At 37.5% G+C, this 15118-nt stretch overlaps 2 protein-coding genes across 2 annotated transcripts in view; one reads left to right on the top strand and one right to left on the bottom strand.

The window, feature by feature from the left end:
- LOC307270321 (NLR family CARD domain-containing protein 3-like) overlaps positions 1-9863 on the top strand; it is a gene marked incomplete at its 3' end in the record, with an annotated part of 29672 nt that extends 19809 nt beyond the window's left edge. Inside the window, exons 9-11 of the mRNA XM_080054210.1 lie at positions 8396-8569; positions 9076-9249; positions 9701-9863. Coding sequence (XP_079910336.1) covers positions 8396-8569; positions 9076-9249; positions 9701-9863 — 511 coding nt within the window. The remainder of the gene's footprint in view (positions 1-8395; positions 8570-9075; positions 9250-9700) is intronic.
- Positions 9864-15077: 5214 nt separating this feature from the next.
- LOC307270334 (calpain-2 catalytic subunit-like) overlaps positions 15078-15118 on the bottom strand; it is a gene marked incomplete at its 5' end in the record, with an annotated part of 11493 nt that continues 11452 nt past the window's right edge. Inside the window, one exon of the mRNA XM_080054222.1 lies at positions 15078-15118. This exon is cut by the window's right edge and continues 108 nt beyond it.

The raw sequence follows: 15118 nt of genomic DNA, 5'->3' as shown, positions 1-15118 counted from the left end.
TTTTTCTTAAATCTTCATCTCTACATAACTTATTGAAAATGCTCTTAATGACAAAAAATGTATTGGAATTAGGTAGAAAATTGTTATTAGTTTATATTGTAAAACCAAAATGTTCATTCTACTCAAACATATGCCTATTAATAGAGACACTGAACATATGGAGTGGTCTCTTCATTTTTTCCAGAGCTGTATATACAAACACAACTTCCATCCATAAAGTTTTACATTTTCATTGTTTGTATTTTAATTAAATATACAAAGTTCAGTCTTCAGTTACAAAATAAACTGTAGAAAATGTTTTAATTAATGTTTATACGTCTTGGTAAATTGTTAGATTTTCATACCTAATCCTGGGTGGAGACTTGTCTCTGGTGGGGGCGAGCGTATCAGGGCCTTGGCCACAGGGCTGAGGTTAACTGAGCTTTGCTTTAAAGAAGCCTCGAGCCCGGTACGCCTCAGAAGCCAGTTAAGTTTAAAGGTAGGCAGGTACCAGGGGGGTTTGCTTTGATGATCTTTTGCACTCGGAGGCTTGCTCACTGTGCCCATCAGTGATTAAGGTTAGCTGAGTTAGTGATTGCTTTATGGGGACAGTTGTGGTAACGTGTCCTGGATCCTAACTTAGTTCGTGCAGCCTGTGGATTTGTCAAGTGGTGGTGTGTAACTTGACTTTGTAGGCTAGTTCTCCCGAGGTTGTTGTTACCTTAGTCTTAATTACCAGCAGGTTCCATTTTGGTAATGGGTTTTGTCTGGGTAATATTGTGTGCTACCTTAGTAGCTAGATGGGAGTTTCTAGGCATATTTCTGTGATCATGGTGAAAGGAACCATGCTACAGCCTTTAAAGCCTGGAGGCTTCCCTCACTCTCTCTCTCCAGCCAGGGCCAACAGCATGGTCCCCATTTGCCCTTTTGAATGAGCCTTTTGTTACAATAAACCCCATTTTCTTACATATTATCCTTGTTTGACTGCTTCATGTTGCTTCCTTCGAGCCGGGTTGTAACACCGCCAAAGTTACTCGTAGCCACTTTAAGTTTGTCAGTTAAAATTATGGGTAACACTTTATTTGAAGGCGTATTCATAAGACTGTCATTACACTGTCATGACACCTGTCATGAACACTATGAATGGTTATGACTGTTGTCATAAAGTGTCATTCGGTCAATATGTCACGTTTAATGCAACATTGACATTGTATGAGATATCTTTGTTATGACAACCTGACAAAAGCTGAGACAAAATAACTTGTCCATGTCTTTGTTAGGACAACCTGACATAATAGCTAAGACAAAACATCTTATTGATGTCTTGGTTATGTCTACTTGACATTAACCCAGTGGTTCTCAATTATTTTCTGTCATGCCCCCCCCCGCCCCCCCTTTAGGGGACAGAAATGTTTTTGCGCCCCCCCTAAATTGAAATACTATTGAGAACCTGCTAATATTGATTTATTTATCTGTACAAAACCACTGTATGAGTTTCTGTCACGAGCATTCTGCATACAATCACCTTATTATCAAATTAGATAACAAAAATTAGCTGAGATAACTTCTGCAGCAAAAAAATCAAAGTTCAGTTTATAAGCTCAATTTGCAACATTTAAACAAGACTGCTCAGTCTGTGTGAATCTCAGGACAGAGAAACAAGAGCAAATGATTCACTGAGGTTTGCATTTCATTCAAAAAAAATTTAAACTGTAAACATAGTTAAGGTGTTTTTTTTTATTATTATAGGCCACTAGGCCTTCTGTGATGCGATAACCAATATTTCATTAATGTTATTATTAGTCTACTTGCTTGATTTCTTTTTAAATAGCCTACATAGATACTTGGAGACACATGTGGACATTTATTTACTGCAAATCGCGGCCATTCGCGCGGATATGACCATACACAAGCACACATCGCTTGCTAACACTTAAAAAATAATAATAATTAATACATTTTTTTATTTTTTTTGGTCAGTTGGAAATCAAGGTAGCCTGCGCCCCCCCTGACAACTCACGGCGCCCCCCAGAGGGGCGCGGCCCACCATTTGAGAAGCACTGCATTAACCATTAATATGATCTGTCAAAATTGTCTGTCATAGTAGGCTTAATTATCAAATGTAAATGTACCTTCATTACACTGTCATGAATGATTCTGTTGGCCTCAAGTAAAGTGAAACCATTTAGACATTTCATTAACATGTCATTAAGTGTTATTACACTGTCTAATTTTGACATTTACTGTCATGAGACCTTTATTATACTGGCATGAATTATTCCCTTTGCCTCGACGTAAAACAATTTGGACTTTTCAGTAAATGTTATTACACTTAATTACACACACAACAGTGTTAACTGCAGTAGTATCCCCTTCATAGATGTAACATGAAGCATGTCAGTATTACATGTGGAAAATACCCGAGGCAAATCAATTATAACGCCAGACTATAGATGTAAATGTCTGTGTTGATAGAATAATGTTAGAAATAAAACCAACCTTACGCAGAGTACGCAGAGTACAGTGCACGAAGGAATTGTCATCAATCTGTCAGTAGGCTAACATTATGAAAGGGGCCAGCTTTATTAGCTAGTGTAGCCTACCAAAAGTTATTACCTGTTCATCAGTGGCTGTTGGTGCATCTGAAAAGACGGATGGCACCGCTTTTGTTTTCAGTGATTTATTGCTCTTTTTCTTCAACCTCAATGAGAACTGTCATTATTACACTAGTGAGCAGTTCAATGCAAAAATTGACTGTACTGGCAAACTGTCAATAATTCACTTTAACAGCAGGCATTTGAGCAAACATTTCCATGCAATCAAGGAATATTTACGTCAATTTTCACAACCATTTAACATAATTGCAATATCAGAAACCTGGATCAACCCTGAAAAGGGGGTGGACTTTGATCTAGATGGCTATGAACTGAACTACAGAAGCAGAGAGAACAAGACTGGAGGAGTTGTGGGACAAAAACCTTAATTGCAAGGTGGTTGATGAAATGACAACTGCAATCGGAAATGTATTAGAATGTCTAACTGTTGAAATCTGCATGGAAAATAAGAAGAATGTGATTGTTAGTTGTATTTATAGAGCACCGGGTTCTGATATTGACATATTCAAGGAATGGATGGAAAAAATGTACACATTGTCAAAGCAAAAGGTCATATTTATCTGTGGGGATTTTAATATAGATCTTCTTAATCCCAATAATCACAAACCAACTGATGACTTTATCAATACAATGTACAGTCTGTGTCTCTATCCAAAAATCACCAGACCAAGCAGGATCACATCTCACTGTGCCACATTGATAGACAACATATTTACAAACGTTATAGACAATAATACAATAAGTGGATTAATGATCAATGACATCAGTGACCATCTGCCAGTGTTTCTTGTGTACAATAACAACTACAAGAGGGAAAAAAGGGAAAAACGGGAGAGTACATTCAAGTACAGAAGAGTACGGACAGAAGAGGCAATAAACACTTTAAAAAATGAATTATTAAATCAAAATTGGGAACCATTATATAAAGAAGAAAATATTGATAAAGGTTATGAAATATTCTTGGGGATATTTAAATTGTTGTATGATAAATATTGCCCAATAAAAGAAATTAAAATTAAATTTAAATATTCAGATAGTCCATGGATCACTAAGGGATTACAAAATGCCTGCAAAAAGAAAAATACACTATATAAAGAATTTATAAAACTTAGAACCAAAGATGCTGAACAAAAATATAAGAAATATAAAAATAAACTAACTAACATTATGAGAATTAGTAAGAAAGAATATTATAGAAAATTAATAGATAATAATAAAAACAATATTAAAGCTCTATGGAAGATACTGAATAATGTTATTGGAAATGGTTCTAGACAAGTTAATTATCCGCATGAGTTTATTGAAAATGATATGACTATTGATAATATGGATGATGCAGTAAATGGCTTCAACCAATATTTTGTAAATGTTGGACCAATACTGGCTGAAAAAATACCTGTTCCTGTGAGATCTGATGACAGGATTAATGATCTCATAGACATTAATCCAAAATCAATGTTTCTAACAGCAGTGGAAGAGAGTGAAATTATAGAGATTGTCAATAAATGCAAAAATAAAACTTCTACTGACTATAGTGACATTGATATGAGAATAGTCAAAGAGGTAATTCACGGAATTTCGAAGCCATTAACGCACATCTGTAATTTATCATTTAAAACTGGTAAATTCCCAAGAAAAATGAAAATTGCAAAAGTCATACCGCTGTACAAAACTGGAGACAAACACCACTTCACAAACTACAGGCCTATTTCACTGCTTCCTCAATTCTCAAAAATCTTAGAAAAAGTATTTGCTGCTAGACTTAATAAATTCATCAATAAACACAATTTACTAACTGACAGCCAATACGGCTTCAGACCCAACCGATCCATTTCATTAGCAGTCATTGAGCTAATTGAAAAGATTACAAATTCCCTGGACCAAAAGAAATATGCAGCTGGTGTTTTTATTGATCTCAAAAAAGCATTTGATACCATAAATCATGATATATTAATTAATAAATTAGAACGGTATGGTATCAGGGGGGTTGTATTAAACTGGCTGAGGAGCTATCTACAGAACAGGCAACAGTTTGTGAAGATGGGTGAATACGTGTCAGCTTGTTTGGACATTGCTTGTGGGGTCCCCCAGGGGTCAGTGTTAGGGCCAATTCTTTTTATTCTCTACATAAATGACATATGTAAAACATCAAATATTTTACAATTTGTGTTATTTGCAGATGACACAAATATTTTTTGTACGGGAGAGGACTTGCAGCAGCTTCTGGAGTCAATTACATCTGAAATGAGCAAATTAAAAAGGTGGTTTGACAATAATAAATTATCATTGAATTTAAGCAAAACAAAAATCATGTTGTTTGGAAATTGTAATTTAAATAGTGATGTAAATGTCAAGATAGATGGTGTTAATATTGAAAGAGTGTATGTAAATAAATTCCTGGGTGTGACAATAGATCACAAGCTATGCTGGAAACCTCAAATAAAACATGTTAAATCTAAACTGTCACGAAGCATCTCAGTCCTGGGTAAAGCAAAGCATATATTGGATCACAAATCATTGCATACGCTTTACTGCTCAATGATCTTACCTTATTTAAATTACTGTGTGGAGGTCTGGGGGACCACTTACAAAAGCTCACTGCAACCACTAGTCACACTTCAAAAACGAGCCATAAGAATAATCAATAAAGCTGGATATTATGATCACACCAACCTCCTCTTTTCATATTCCCGTATCATAAAGTTCAATGACCTGGTTGAATATCAAGTTGCACAAATCATGTTCAAAGCTAGAAATAAACTGCTACCAGGTAACATACAAAAACTTTTCTTTGACCGAGAGGGGGGTTACAATTTGAGGCAACAGTTAAACTTTAAGACACTGGCGGTACGCACGACTTTAAAATGTCATTGCATCTCAATTGGGGGTGTGAAACTGTGGAATGGGATGAGCACGGAGCTAAAGCAATGTCCAGACATGATCCAGTTTAAAAAAAGGTTCAAAGCAATGATTTTCATAAGGTACAGGGATGAGGGTGTGAAGTAAGAGGGTAATTATAATTATATGGATATATATATATATATATATACTGATTGTATAGATATGTATGTATATATGAATATATTGATTGTTTATAAATATAAATATAGATATATGCATTATATAAATATATAAAATATAAAAAATGTATAGTATATTAAGTTGTATGTAATTGGCAAATATAGTATCGCCAATAGTACAGAGAATATAGATAAGAGAAGCGAATATAATTGTTGTTTTTTTTTTATTTTTTTTTTTATTATTTTTTTATTTTTATTTTTTATTTTATTTTTTTTTATTTTTTTTTTTATTTAATAAATATTTTGATTTTTAATTTTTTTTAAGGAAAGGGGTAGGATTAAATAAGTGTATACTTCTTCCTGCTCCTTTTCAGGCATATTTATTGTATTTCCATGCTTTTCATTTTGTTTTGTATGTGGATGTCTGAAATAAACTAAATCAAATCAAATCAAATCAAAAATTGCGGGGGTTTCTCAAAGTCACACCAACAGCCACTGATTGATGACAACGTTAGTGGAGATTAGTGTTGGATACAATAAATTCCTCATAATCGAATCAAAAGCAGACGCATCACTAAGTCCTCCAAACGTGGCCATATCTTGTTTATTGCATAGGCTAATACAATTCCTTTGTGCACTGTACTCTGCGTCTGTAGCAATGACAGCGGCAGATAAACAAACTATTATAGAGCCTGTAACCTAGGTAATATCAGTCCGCCGCTACCAGGAATATAACGCTGCTGCTGACACACAGCAAGCCCCTCAAAATGCAATATGCAAGGTTGGTTTTATTTCTAACATGTCAATGTCAAAATGTTCCACATATGACAGTTTAATATAATCTTACCACATAAATGGAAATAGTTAATTTACATTTGATAATTAAGCCTACTATGACATGTTTATGACAGGTAATATTATAGGTTAATGTCAAGTAGACATAACCAAGACGTGGACAAGTTATTTTGTCTCAGCTTTTGTCAGGTTGTCATAACAAAGATATCTCAGACAATGTCAATGTTGCATTAAAGCGGCAACGAGTAACATTTAAATATCTTTTAAACAGCCTCATGTTTCCTCTCATAATCATAAATTACCTTTAACAGCAAACGAGACCATCAGTGCAAAGAAAGACGTTTTTATATAGTTTTTATTACTGCATTTGATCTGGTCGTACACCCAGTCCGATTTTCGGTTCGCTCGTGCATGCTCTATGGTCACATATCCGTATTGGTCGCAGATTTCAGTATGGCGCAGGAACGCGATTTGAGAAGCCTATCACTCCAGGTGAGGGAAGGGGATAGGGAGACCAGATCCCAATTCACCAGATGTGGGACAAAGACTACGTTTGTGCGGGACAATGCGGGACAAAGTGCCGTTTTTTTAGCAAAATAAACTCGTGTCACCACCGGTAATGCCAGAGACACGGCTTTCTATATTAAAAAAACACTATCTTTAGATCAGCGCGCAGCAGTTAAGTTAGCTACTGTTAAACAAATAGAGCATTAAGGCTGCGGCTTCACATTAAAAGCATTTCACTGGCTTCACATTAGCATTTCACTTGACAAACGTGAGTTGGCTTTTATTTTGAAGTAACAGGAAAGTAAACGCTGAAGCACTGCAGGCAGCACCATAGATAGGCCTATATATAGAACACAGCCCAGCAGCCCGATACACACACACAGACAAACACACACACAGACAAACGGAGACTGCTGTCTCCTCACAGCTATCGGATAAATGCCAGAATATAAAACACGCATTTAAAAAGGGGGGCTCATTTTCAATAACAATGCGGGACAACGTCTCAATTTGCGGGACGTGTGAAAAGTAATGGAAATGCGATCTGGTCATCCTAGAAGGGGAGCGGGAGCCTTGTTTGAGACAGTTATTTGTCGTCATAATGACTGATAACGGGGCTGAACCATCAAAGAAAAAAAATAAAATGCAATGAAGAAAAGCTAAAAGGGAGAGTGATAGGCGGGCGGGAGGGCGTTGCCAAGCAACGTATACACAATTTCACGGAGTGAACCTAGACTGCAGTGTTTACTCCTAAATGAATGAGCGGTAGCCTACTAAAACAAAGTTTACTTTGCCTCACCAGCATCATCAGATAACCATTATTCATCTGAAATAGTCATTATTTACAACAACATAAACACATTACCTCATCGTGATCCATAACTAACTGCCGTCTCTCGTTCATTCGCTTTGTGTGGGGACACATACTCGTTCAGCTCCGTGAGAGGTGACAATGCATCAACTCATTGCAATCAGGTCAGGTGTAGTTGATGCTGTGTCACTAACCACTCCCACCGAGCCGAAAAGAGTCCGGTGCCCTCACACTTTCAGCACACGGACACGCACTATATTGCTTCCTGATTATTTGAATCTGCACGCCCTGCACGCTGCCTGCACGAGCTAGAAAACAGCTTCACGACAGCTGGCGTCTTAAAAATACTACCGCTTTTGTTCAAAGGTGTCGCCAACGTGCCGACTTACTCGTTGTACCTTTAAACGTGACATAAAGACTGAATGACACTTTATGACAACAGTCATAACCATTCATAGAGTTCCTGACAGGTGTCATGACAGTGTAATGACAGTCTTATGACAGTCTTATGAATACGCCATCAAATAAAGTGTTACCAAATTATGTCTTATCATTGATATTGATCCTTCGGAACACACACACACACACACACACACACACACACACACACACACACACACACACACAGAGTCTGTCAACTTACATAATTTATTTTCTTCTTTATTCAGATTGAGGTCCTGCAGTTTGTCAGAGATCAGCTGTGATCGTCTGGCCTCAGCTCTGAAGTCCAACCCCTCCCATCTCAGAGAGCTGGAGCTGAGCTACAACAAGCTGCAGGATTCAGGAGTGAAGCTGCTGTGTGGTTTTCTGGAGAGTGAAGACTGTAGACTGGAGACTCTGAGGTCAGTTCACTAGTATTGTAGATATTATCTGAACAATTAAACATAATTTATGTATACACATTACATCCATAACATTATACATTTTCTTTTCATATTTCAATTTCTCGTATACAAAGTTTAGTCTGCAGTCACAAAATAAATAGTTGAAAATGTTTTAAGTAAATGTAATGTTTATACATTTTGGCAAATTGTCACATTTTTATAGTGAATATCCTCCTGACTATTTCTAGCAGAAGGAGAAAATAATAATTGTGTTAGTTTCCATTAATTTTAGTTTGTGTTGCTAATAATGTCTGATCATTGATATTGATCCTTCAGAACACACACACACACACACACACACACACACACACACACACACACACACACACACACACACACACACACACACACACACACACACACACACACACACACACACACACACACACACACACACACACACACACACACACACACACACACAATCTCTCGCTCTAAACTAACATTATTTATTCTTTATTCAGATTGGGGGGCTGCAGTTTGTCAGGGATCAGCTGTGATTCTCTGGTCTCAACTCTGAAGTCCAACCCCACCCTTCTCAGAGTGCTGGATCTGAGAGGAAACAACCTGCAGGATTCAGCAGTGGAGCCTCTGTTTGATCTTCCGGGGAGTCCACCATACAGACTGAAGACTCTGAGGTCAGTAGAGGGTTGGAGTCAGTCCATGCTGCTTTCAGCAGAATTTTACTCTGTTTTCTCATTGCCAATTGTACTTTGGTATTTGAGTTTTATTTTATGTATAATGTATTTTATCTTCTAGCCGCCCTTCCCTTCCCCTAAATTGCCTTTGGCCGCCATTGTTAATAAGAACACCTTCTTAAAGAGCACATATTATGCTTTTTCTTCTTTTCTGACCTATAGATGCTCTTTTAATGTTATAAAGTCATGCTAAATGACACCAAAGTGACGGATAATGACGTATATGCATTTTAGACGTATTCCCTGCTTACTGTCTGGGGTGGCTGCAGGTGGCTGTGAACAGCCTAAACACTCCGGTGCAGTTCGCTGCAGCCTAGTGCCTAGTTTCCGGATTTGTGTTACGTCACACAAAGCGGATTTTCCATGTATGGTCATGCTGCTACACGCTCAGACATGTCCCCGTCCCCGCCTGTTCAAATCTGCCCGCGCTCACACTGCAGTCCGCTCAGTGTAACGTGAAACTAGAGGTGTGCCTGTCGCAGTTACCGGCTTTCTCTGATTGGCCAGGTTCAAACAGAGTGCAGAGGGACAGAGCGTTTTTGCTGAGAGGCTAAACTGCAGTACCAAAGTTAGACTGAAAATAGCATAAAAGTTCCTTTAATGAATTGTCTGTAAAAATAAAAGTTAAATATTTTTTTTTATTAAACATAGTTTGTATCAAAGCAAAGATCCAGTATTTCCTAGTCAACCTCCAACCTGGTCAATGAAGCTGCGAGAGGAGGCTGGTGACAGGCTTCAGGATTAGAGAGAGTTTGTAGATGTCTGTCAGGATGTGATACATGAGAACAATGTCCATAGCAACAGTGAATTATCCTTAACAGCGGGTGTTATCGAGAAATAACGGACCACAGAATGCTGCGATTGACCAATCAGAACAGAGTATTTATCAGTGCCATGTAATGGTTGTATTTAAAGGCCTACTTCACCGGTTTGAATATGAAGGTGTCCTTTACTGTGACATCACAGTAATATTTACAAAGAAAGTTTTTTTTCAACCCTATATTTCTCTTTCTGTGATGTCACGAGAAAGAGAAATATAGGGTTAAAAAAAACACTCTTTCTGCCTTTTCTCAGGCTAGGATGAACCGATTTTATTTTTTTTGCACATTTATACTACATAGGATCTCAGAGTTCAATACACCTTCATATTCAAACCGGTGAAGTAGGTCATTAATCTGTTCATAATGTCAATGAGACACTAGATGTGACGAGCTTTGAACCCTCAGAGCAGATAATCATTACAGTGAATATCTCTCTGGTTCTGAAGTCATGATGCGTTCAGGACTTAATTCCACTGTTTACTTCAGTGAAATCTACTCAGTAAACAGAACTGGTGGCCAGAGTGTCTGCAGGTGTGTGTGTGTGTGTGTGTGTGTGTGTGTGTGTGTGTGTGTGTGTGTGTGTGTGTGTGTGTGTGTGTGTGTGTGTGTGTGTGTGTGTGTGTGTGTGTGTGTGTGTGTGTGTGTGTGTGTGTGTGTGTGTGTGTGTGTGTGTGTGTGTGTGTGTGTGTGTTTTCACTCCTATACGTTAGAGAGCTGAGAGGAAGCAGGCTATGCTTCACAGCTGCTACACACAGGACTGAAGACCCTGCTGCTCTTTATACTGGATGTGCTGATGGAGGGAGTCTCTGTAAACTCTGATTCATGACTTCTGCTGTCTGTCTTCTTCTCTCAACAGCTGGTAGTAGAGTGAGTGAGGAGAGGAGAGGAGAGGAGAGGAGAGGAGTGGAGAGGAGAGGAGTGGAGTGTCCTGATGATCCAGAGCCTGGACCTGGGATCATCTCAAGATTCAAGATGGTTTATTTGTCATATGCACATTAACAATTACAGCAGCTGTGTGTGTGTGTGTGTGTGTGTGTGTGTGTGTGTGTGTGTGTGTGTGTGTGTGTGTGTGTGTGTGTGTGTGTGTGTGTGTGTGTGTGTGTGTGTGTGTGTGTGTGTGTGTGTGTGTGTGTGTGTGTGTGTGTGTGTGTGTGTGTGTGTGTGTGTGTGTGTGTGTGTGTGTGTGTGTGTGCAGCAGCAGTCATTGGCAATGATATTCGTAAGTCCCAGGCTCCTCTCAACAATGTGATATAGAAGAATAAAAAAACACAATAGAAGAGAGCAACACCTGATACACAAATTAACACAGCAGTAGAGCAAGGACACAGTGCAGATAAAAATGTAAGTTTAGAGATAATGTGCACCATATGAAAGATACAGTAGACAGCAAAATTAAATGTAATGAACAAGAATACTGTACATGGAATAGAATAATGTGAAATGACAAATATCTTTATTCTAATATGATTATGAATAAGTGCAGTTGAAACAGTAGTCTGACTGGACGGATAGACATTCCTGAACGGATGTTAACTTATGCAAAGTGGGAGGAGCTTGAGACACGGCAGCCACCAGCGGCGCCATCTTGGTTCATTCTCTGCTTTGTATATTTGCATTTCTCTTGGAGGTTCATGTCACATTGCAGAATTCTGCTGTGTAAAGCCTCTGTAAACCTGGTCTGAAATATTAAAAATAGAATATGATGTCAGAGTGTCTCAATAAGCTTTTACAAAAACCTGATTTCAATCTGAAAATAAATGTTCATAAATATTATAAAACGTATTGCCTATAACTAATTTCAGATGCTTTACTATCATGAAACTAACTCCCCACATTACATAGTTAGATAGATGGATGGATGGATTGATAGATGGATAGATAGATAGATAGATAGATAGATAGATAGATAGATAGATAGATAGATAGATAGATGCTTTACTATCATGAAACTAACTCCACACATTACATAGTTAGAAGGATCTGGTGGATTTGGTTTTACAGGGGCTTTAAGTTTCATATCAGTGCTGCATTTCTCTATGTTTATGTTCTTATTTCATATGAATCTGTCATTATATTCGATCACTGATTTTTTTTTTTTGCATAAATCCGTGTGTTGACTCCACTGGTGAAATAGATACACTGTTATAAAAGTGTTTGAATTAACCTAACAACTCTTTGTGATGGCTAAAACTATTATGTTGCTCAGTTGATGAAAGACCTGCTCACAATCAGCCAGATGATCTTTTTTATACTGTCAGCAGTAGGCATTGGTCAACGGTGTGTTCTGCCTATGATTACAACAGAAGGGAATGGGTTTAAGAAGTGTAACTGGTAACTTGGTTATATGGTTTATATCTTTGCATTTATATTCTCATGTGTGTTTAGTAAGTCTGTTTTATATCATTCCTATATCTTTTACTTTTACACGTATAACTGGAACCCTCTCATATCAGGGTTAACTACAAAGTGTCTCATTCAATTCCAGGGAAAGTTAAGAAATTTGAAAAATTTGGGGCTTGGGAATGGATTGGAATTAAATTAATGTTTTGGAAAAGTTTTCAATCATTTCACATTTCCGCTAGTGATTAGAACATGTTCATAAAATAAAAATTCCAAACCTGTCTATCATTATGCAAAATAGTTCCTTGAATTACTATTGAATTACTACCTGCAATTTTCATTTTATTTGCTTTTAAATGTTTTTAAATTGAGTTTTCATTGTATTTGCTTCTTTTATTCACTTTTAAATGTTTATAATGTGTTTTATGTATTCTAATCTTGCCCCTGTAAAGCACTTTGAGTGGCCTTGTGTCTGAATTGTGCTATATAAATAAACTTGCCTTGCCTTGCCTATTGTTAAAGATCTTTGTTTGCCTGGGCAGTGCGTGTTGTAGGGATTTAAATTCCAGATATAACACATGGTTCAATTCAATGAGAGTTCTATTATTGAGCCATTGATCGTGAAACAGGCCTAAATAATGTTATGGAAATTGGATAAAATGTATTGGAAATGTTTTGAAAATGTATTGGTAAGAATGTGTGTGAAGCCTGCTCATATCAGCATTATCTACAAAGCTTTACCGCCATCTACTGGCCTGGCATGCACACTACGGCCTTGCTTCATGGATCTGGGCTGATTTCTGTGATTTCTGTGTGACTGCAATGGGCTTTTTCTCCTGTGTGTTTTCTCTGATCAACGTAGAAGCCTTAACAGTAGCAGTGTCATATGTAATACAATAGTGTGCTAAATGTTTTAATAATACTCCAAATAAATACAATGTATAATCCAGAACAAGGTGCAGCTGTACTTTTTGGTAATGTTACTTATGGATAACTGACACTGTGTTCCAAATCTCATCCTCTTTCTTTTTTTCTATTCTACATACTACATCTGATCATACAAATAATCTAGTGAGCATGCAGTATGCTACAATTGGGACATACTTTAACTTATTTTTTTTCCTGGCACCGGGGCAGCAGTGGCGAATTGGGTACACTTTAACTTTAACTTTAGATTTATTATCATGAAACCTTGCCAGTTGATTACTGACATTAAAAATCACTCATCAACTTGAGCATTTTAAAAACAAGTCCAGCGTAATGTGCTCTAGAAAAAAGCTTACCTAACTTAGTATTCAGCTTTAGGGCACCGACTGTTATGGTAACGACTACTAGACCCAAGAGTAGACAGAGACAGCAGTTGGATTGAGAAAAAACGGGTTTATTGACAGACCAGAAATGAGGTGGGGAATGGCTGGTTAGTGAATGAGGAAGCTGGGTGTTCGTAGTAAAACTAGTGGTGGCTGCTATTACATCTACGGTGCCCACCATCTCACCATGACCAACCATGTTGTAACTGTTCACATTATGTAGAGTTGATGAGATAGTTAAGTTACTTTATTAGTCAATTGTTACATTGAAATGAGTCTTTTCTCATCTCCCCTCTCATGTTCCCACTGTTGTTCCTGGGTGAGCGTATACCCATGACAAATGCATTATGAAAAACTATATAAAAATAGCATTCTTTGCACTGATGGTCTGGTTTGCTGTTACATGTAATTTATGATCATCCTTTAACTAACTTATTTTCTAAATATCGGTTCTCATTTTGTCTAGTAGTTTACTGAACATTTGTATGATCCTCTTTTCTGTCCTCCTGACACACAGAGAGAGAGACAGACAGACAGACAGACAGACAGACAGACAGAGAGACACTCACAGACAGACAGACAGACAGAGAGACACAGCTGATGGTGGATATATTTATTAATTAATTTATTTCTCTTTACATGAGCGTATGATGAGTAGTCATAATACTCTTAACAGTCAGTGTTAATACACAGCCTAGGCTCTGTGAACTGGTATCTGTACAAAGGGGCCACTGTAGCTAGCAGCATGCCAGTTTACAGAGCCTAGGCTGTGTATTAACACTGGATTATTTTGCTGTGTATCTTTGTTCTAGTTTATATTTGACGATTATTGGCTAAACTTGTGAAACATAGCTTTTTTTTAACGTACTTTATTAGGCGGTCTGTCAGTTCATTTAAAGCTGCTCTGAGGAACTTTCAGCTTATGTTTATGATCACACCCCCTTAGGACAAAAGCGGTAGTGTTTTTACCACGCCAGCTGTTGTTCCTGGGTGAGCGTATACCCATGACAAAGGCATTAAGAAAAAACTATATAAAAATAGCATTCTTTGCACTGATGGTCTCGCTTGCTGTAACATGTAATTTATGATCATCAGAGGAAAAACTTTACTGAACATTTGTATGATCCTCCTTTCTTTAGTTTTTTCTAACCCGTCCTGACTCACTCACTCACTCACTCACTCACTCACTCACTCACAGACAGACAGACACTCACAGACACTCACAGACAGACAGACAGACAGACAGACAGACACTCACAGACAGACAGACAGAGAGACAGACAGACAGAGACACAGCTGATGGTGGATATATTTATTTTATTTATTTATTTCTCTTTA

The sequence above is a fragment of the Ammodytes marinus genome, assembly GCF_949987685.1.
Source record: "Ammodytes marinus genome assembly, contig: scaffold_50, whole genome shotgun sequence".
Lineage (NCBI taxonomy): Eukaryota > Metazoa > Chordata > Actinopteri > Uranoscopiformes > Ammodytidae > Ammodytes > Ammodytes marinus.
The sequence above is the reverse complement of the archived record's forward strand: the minus strand, read 5'-3'. Positions and strand labels throughout refer to the sequence as shown.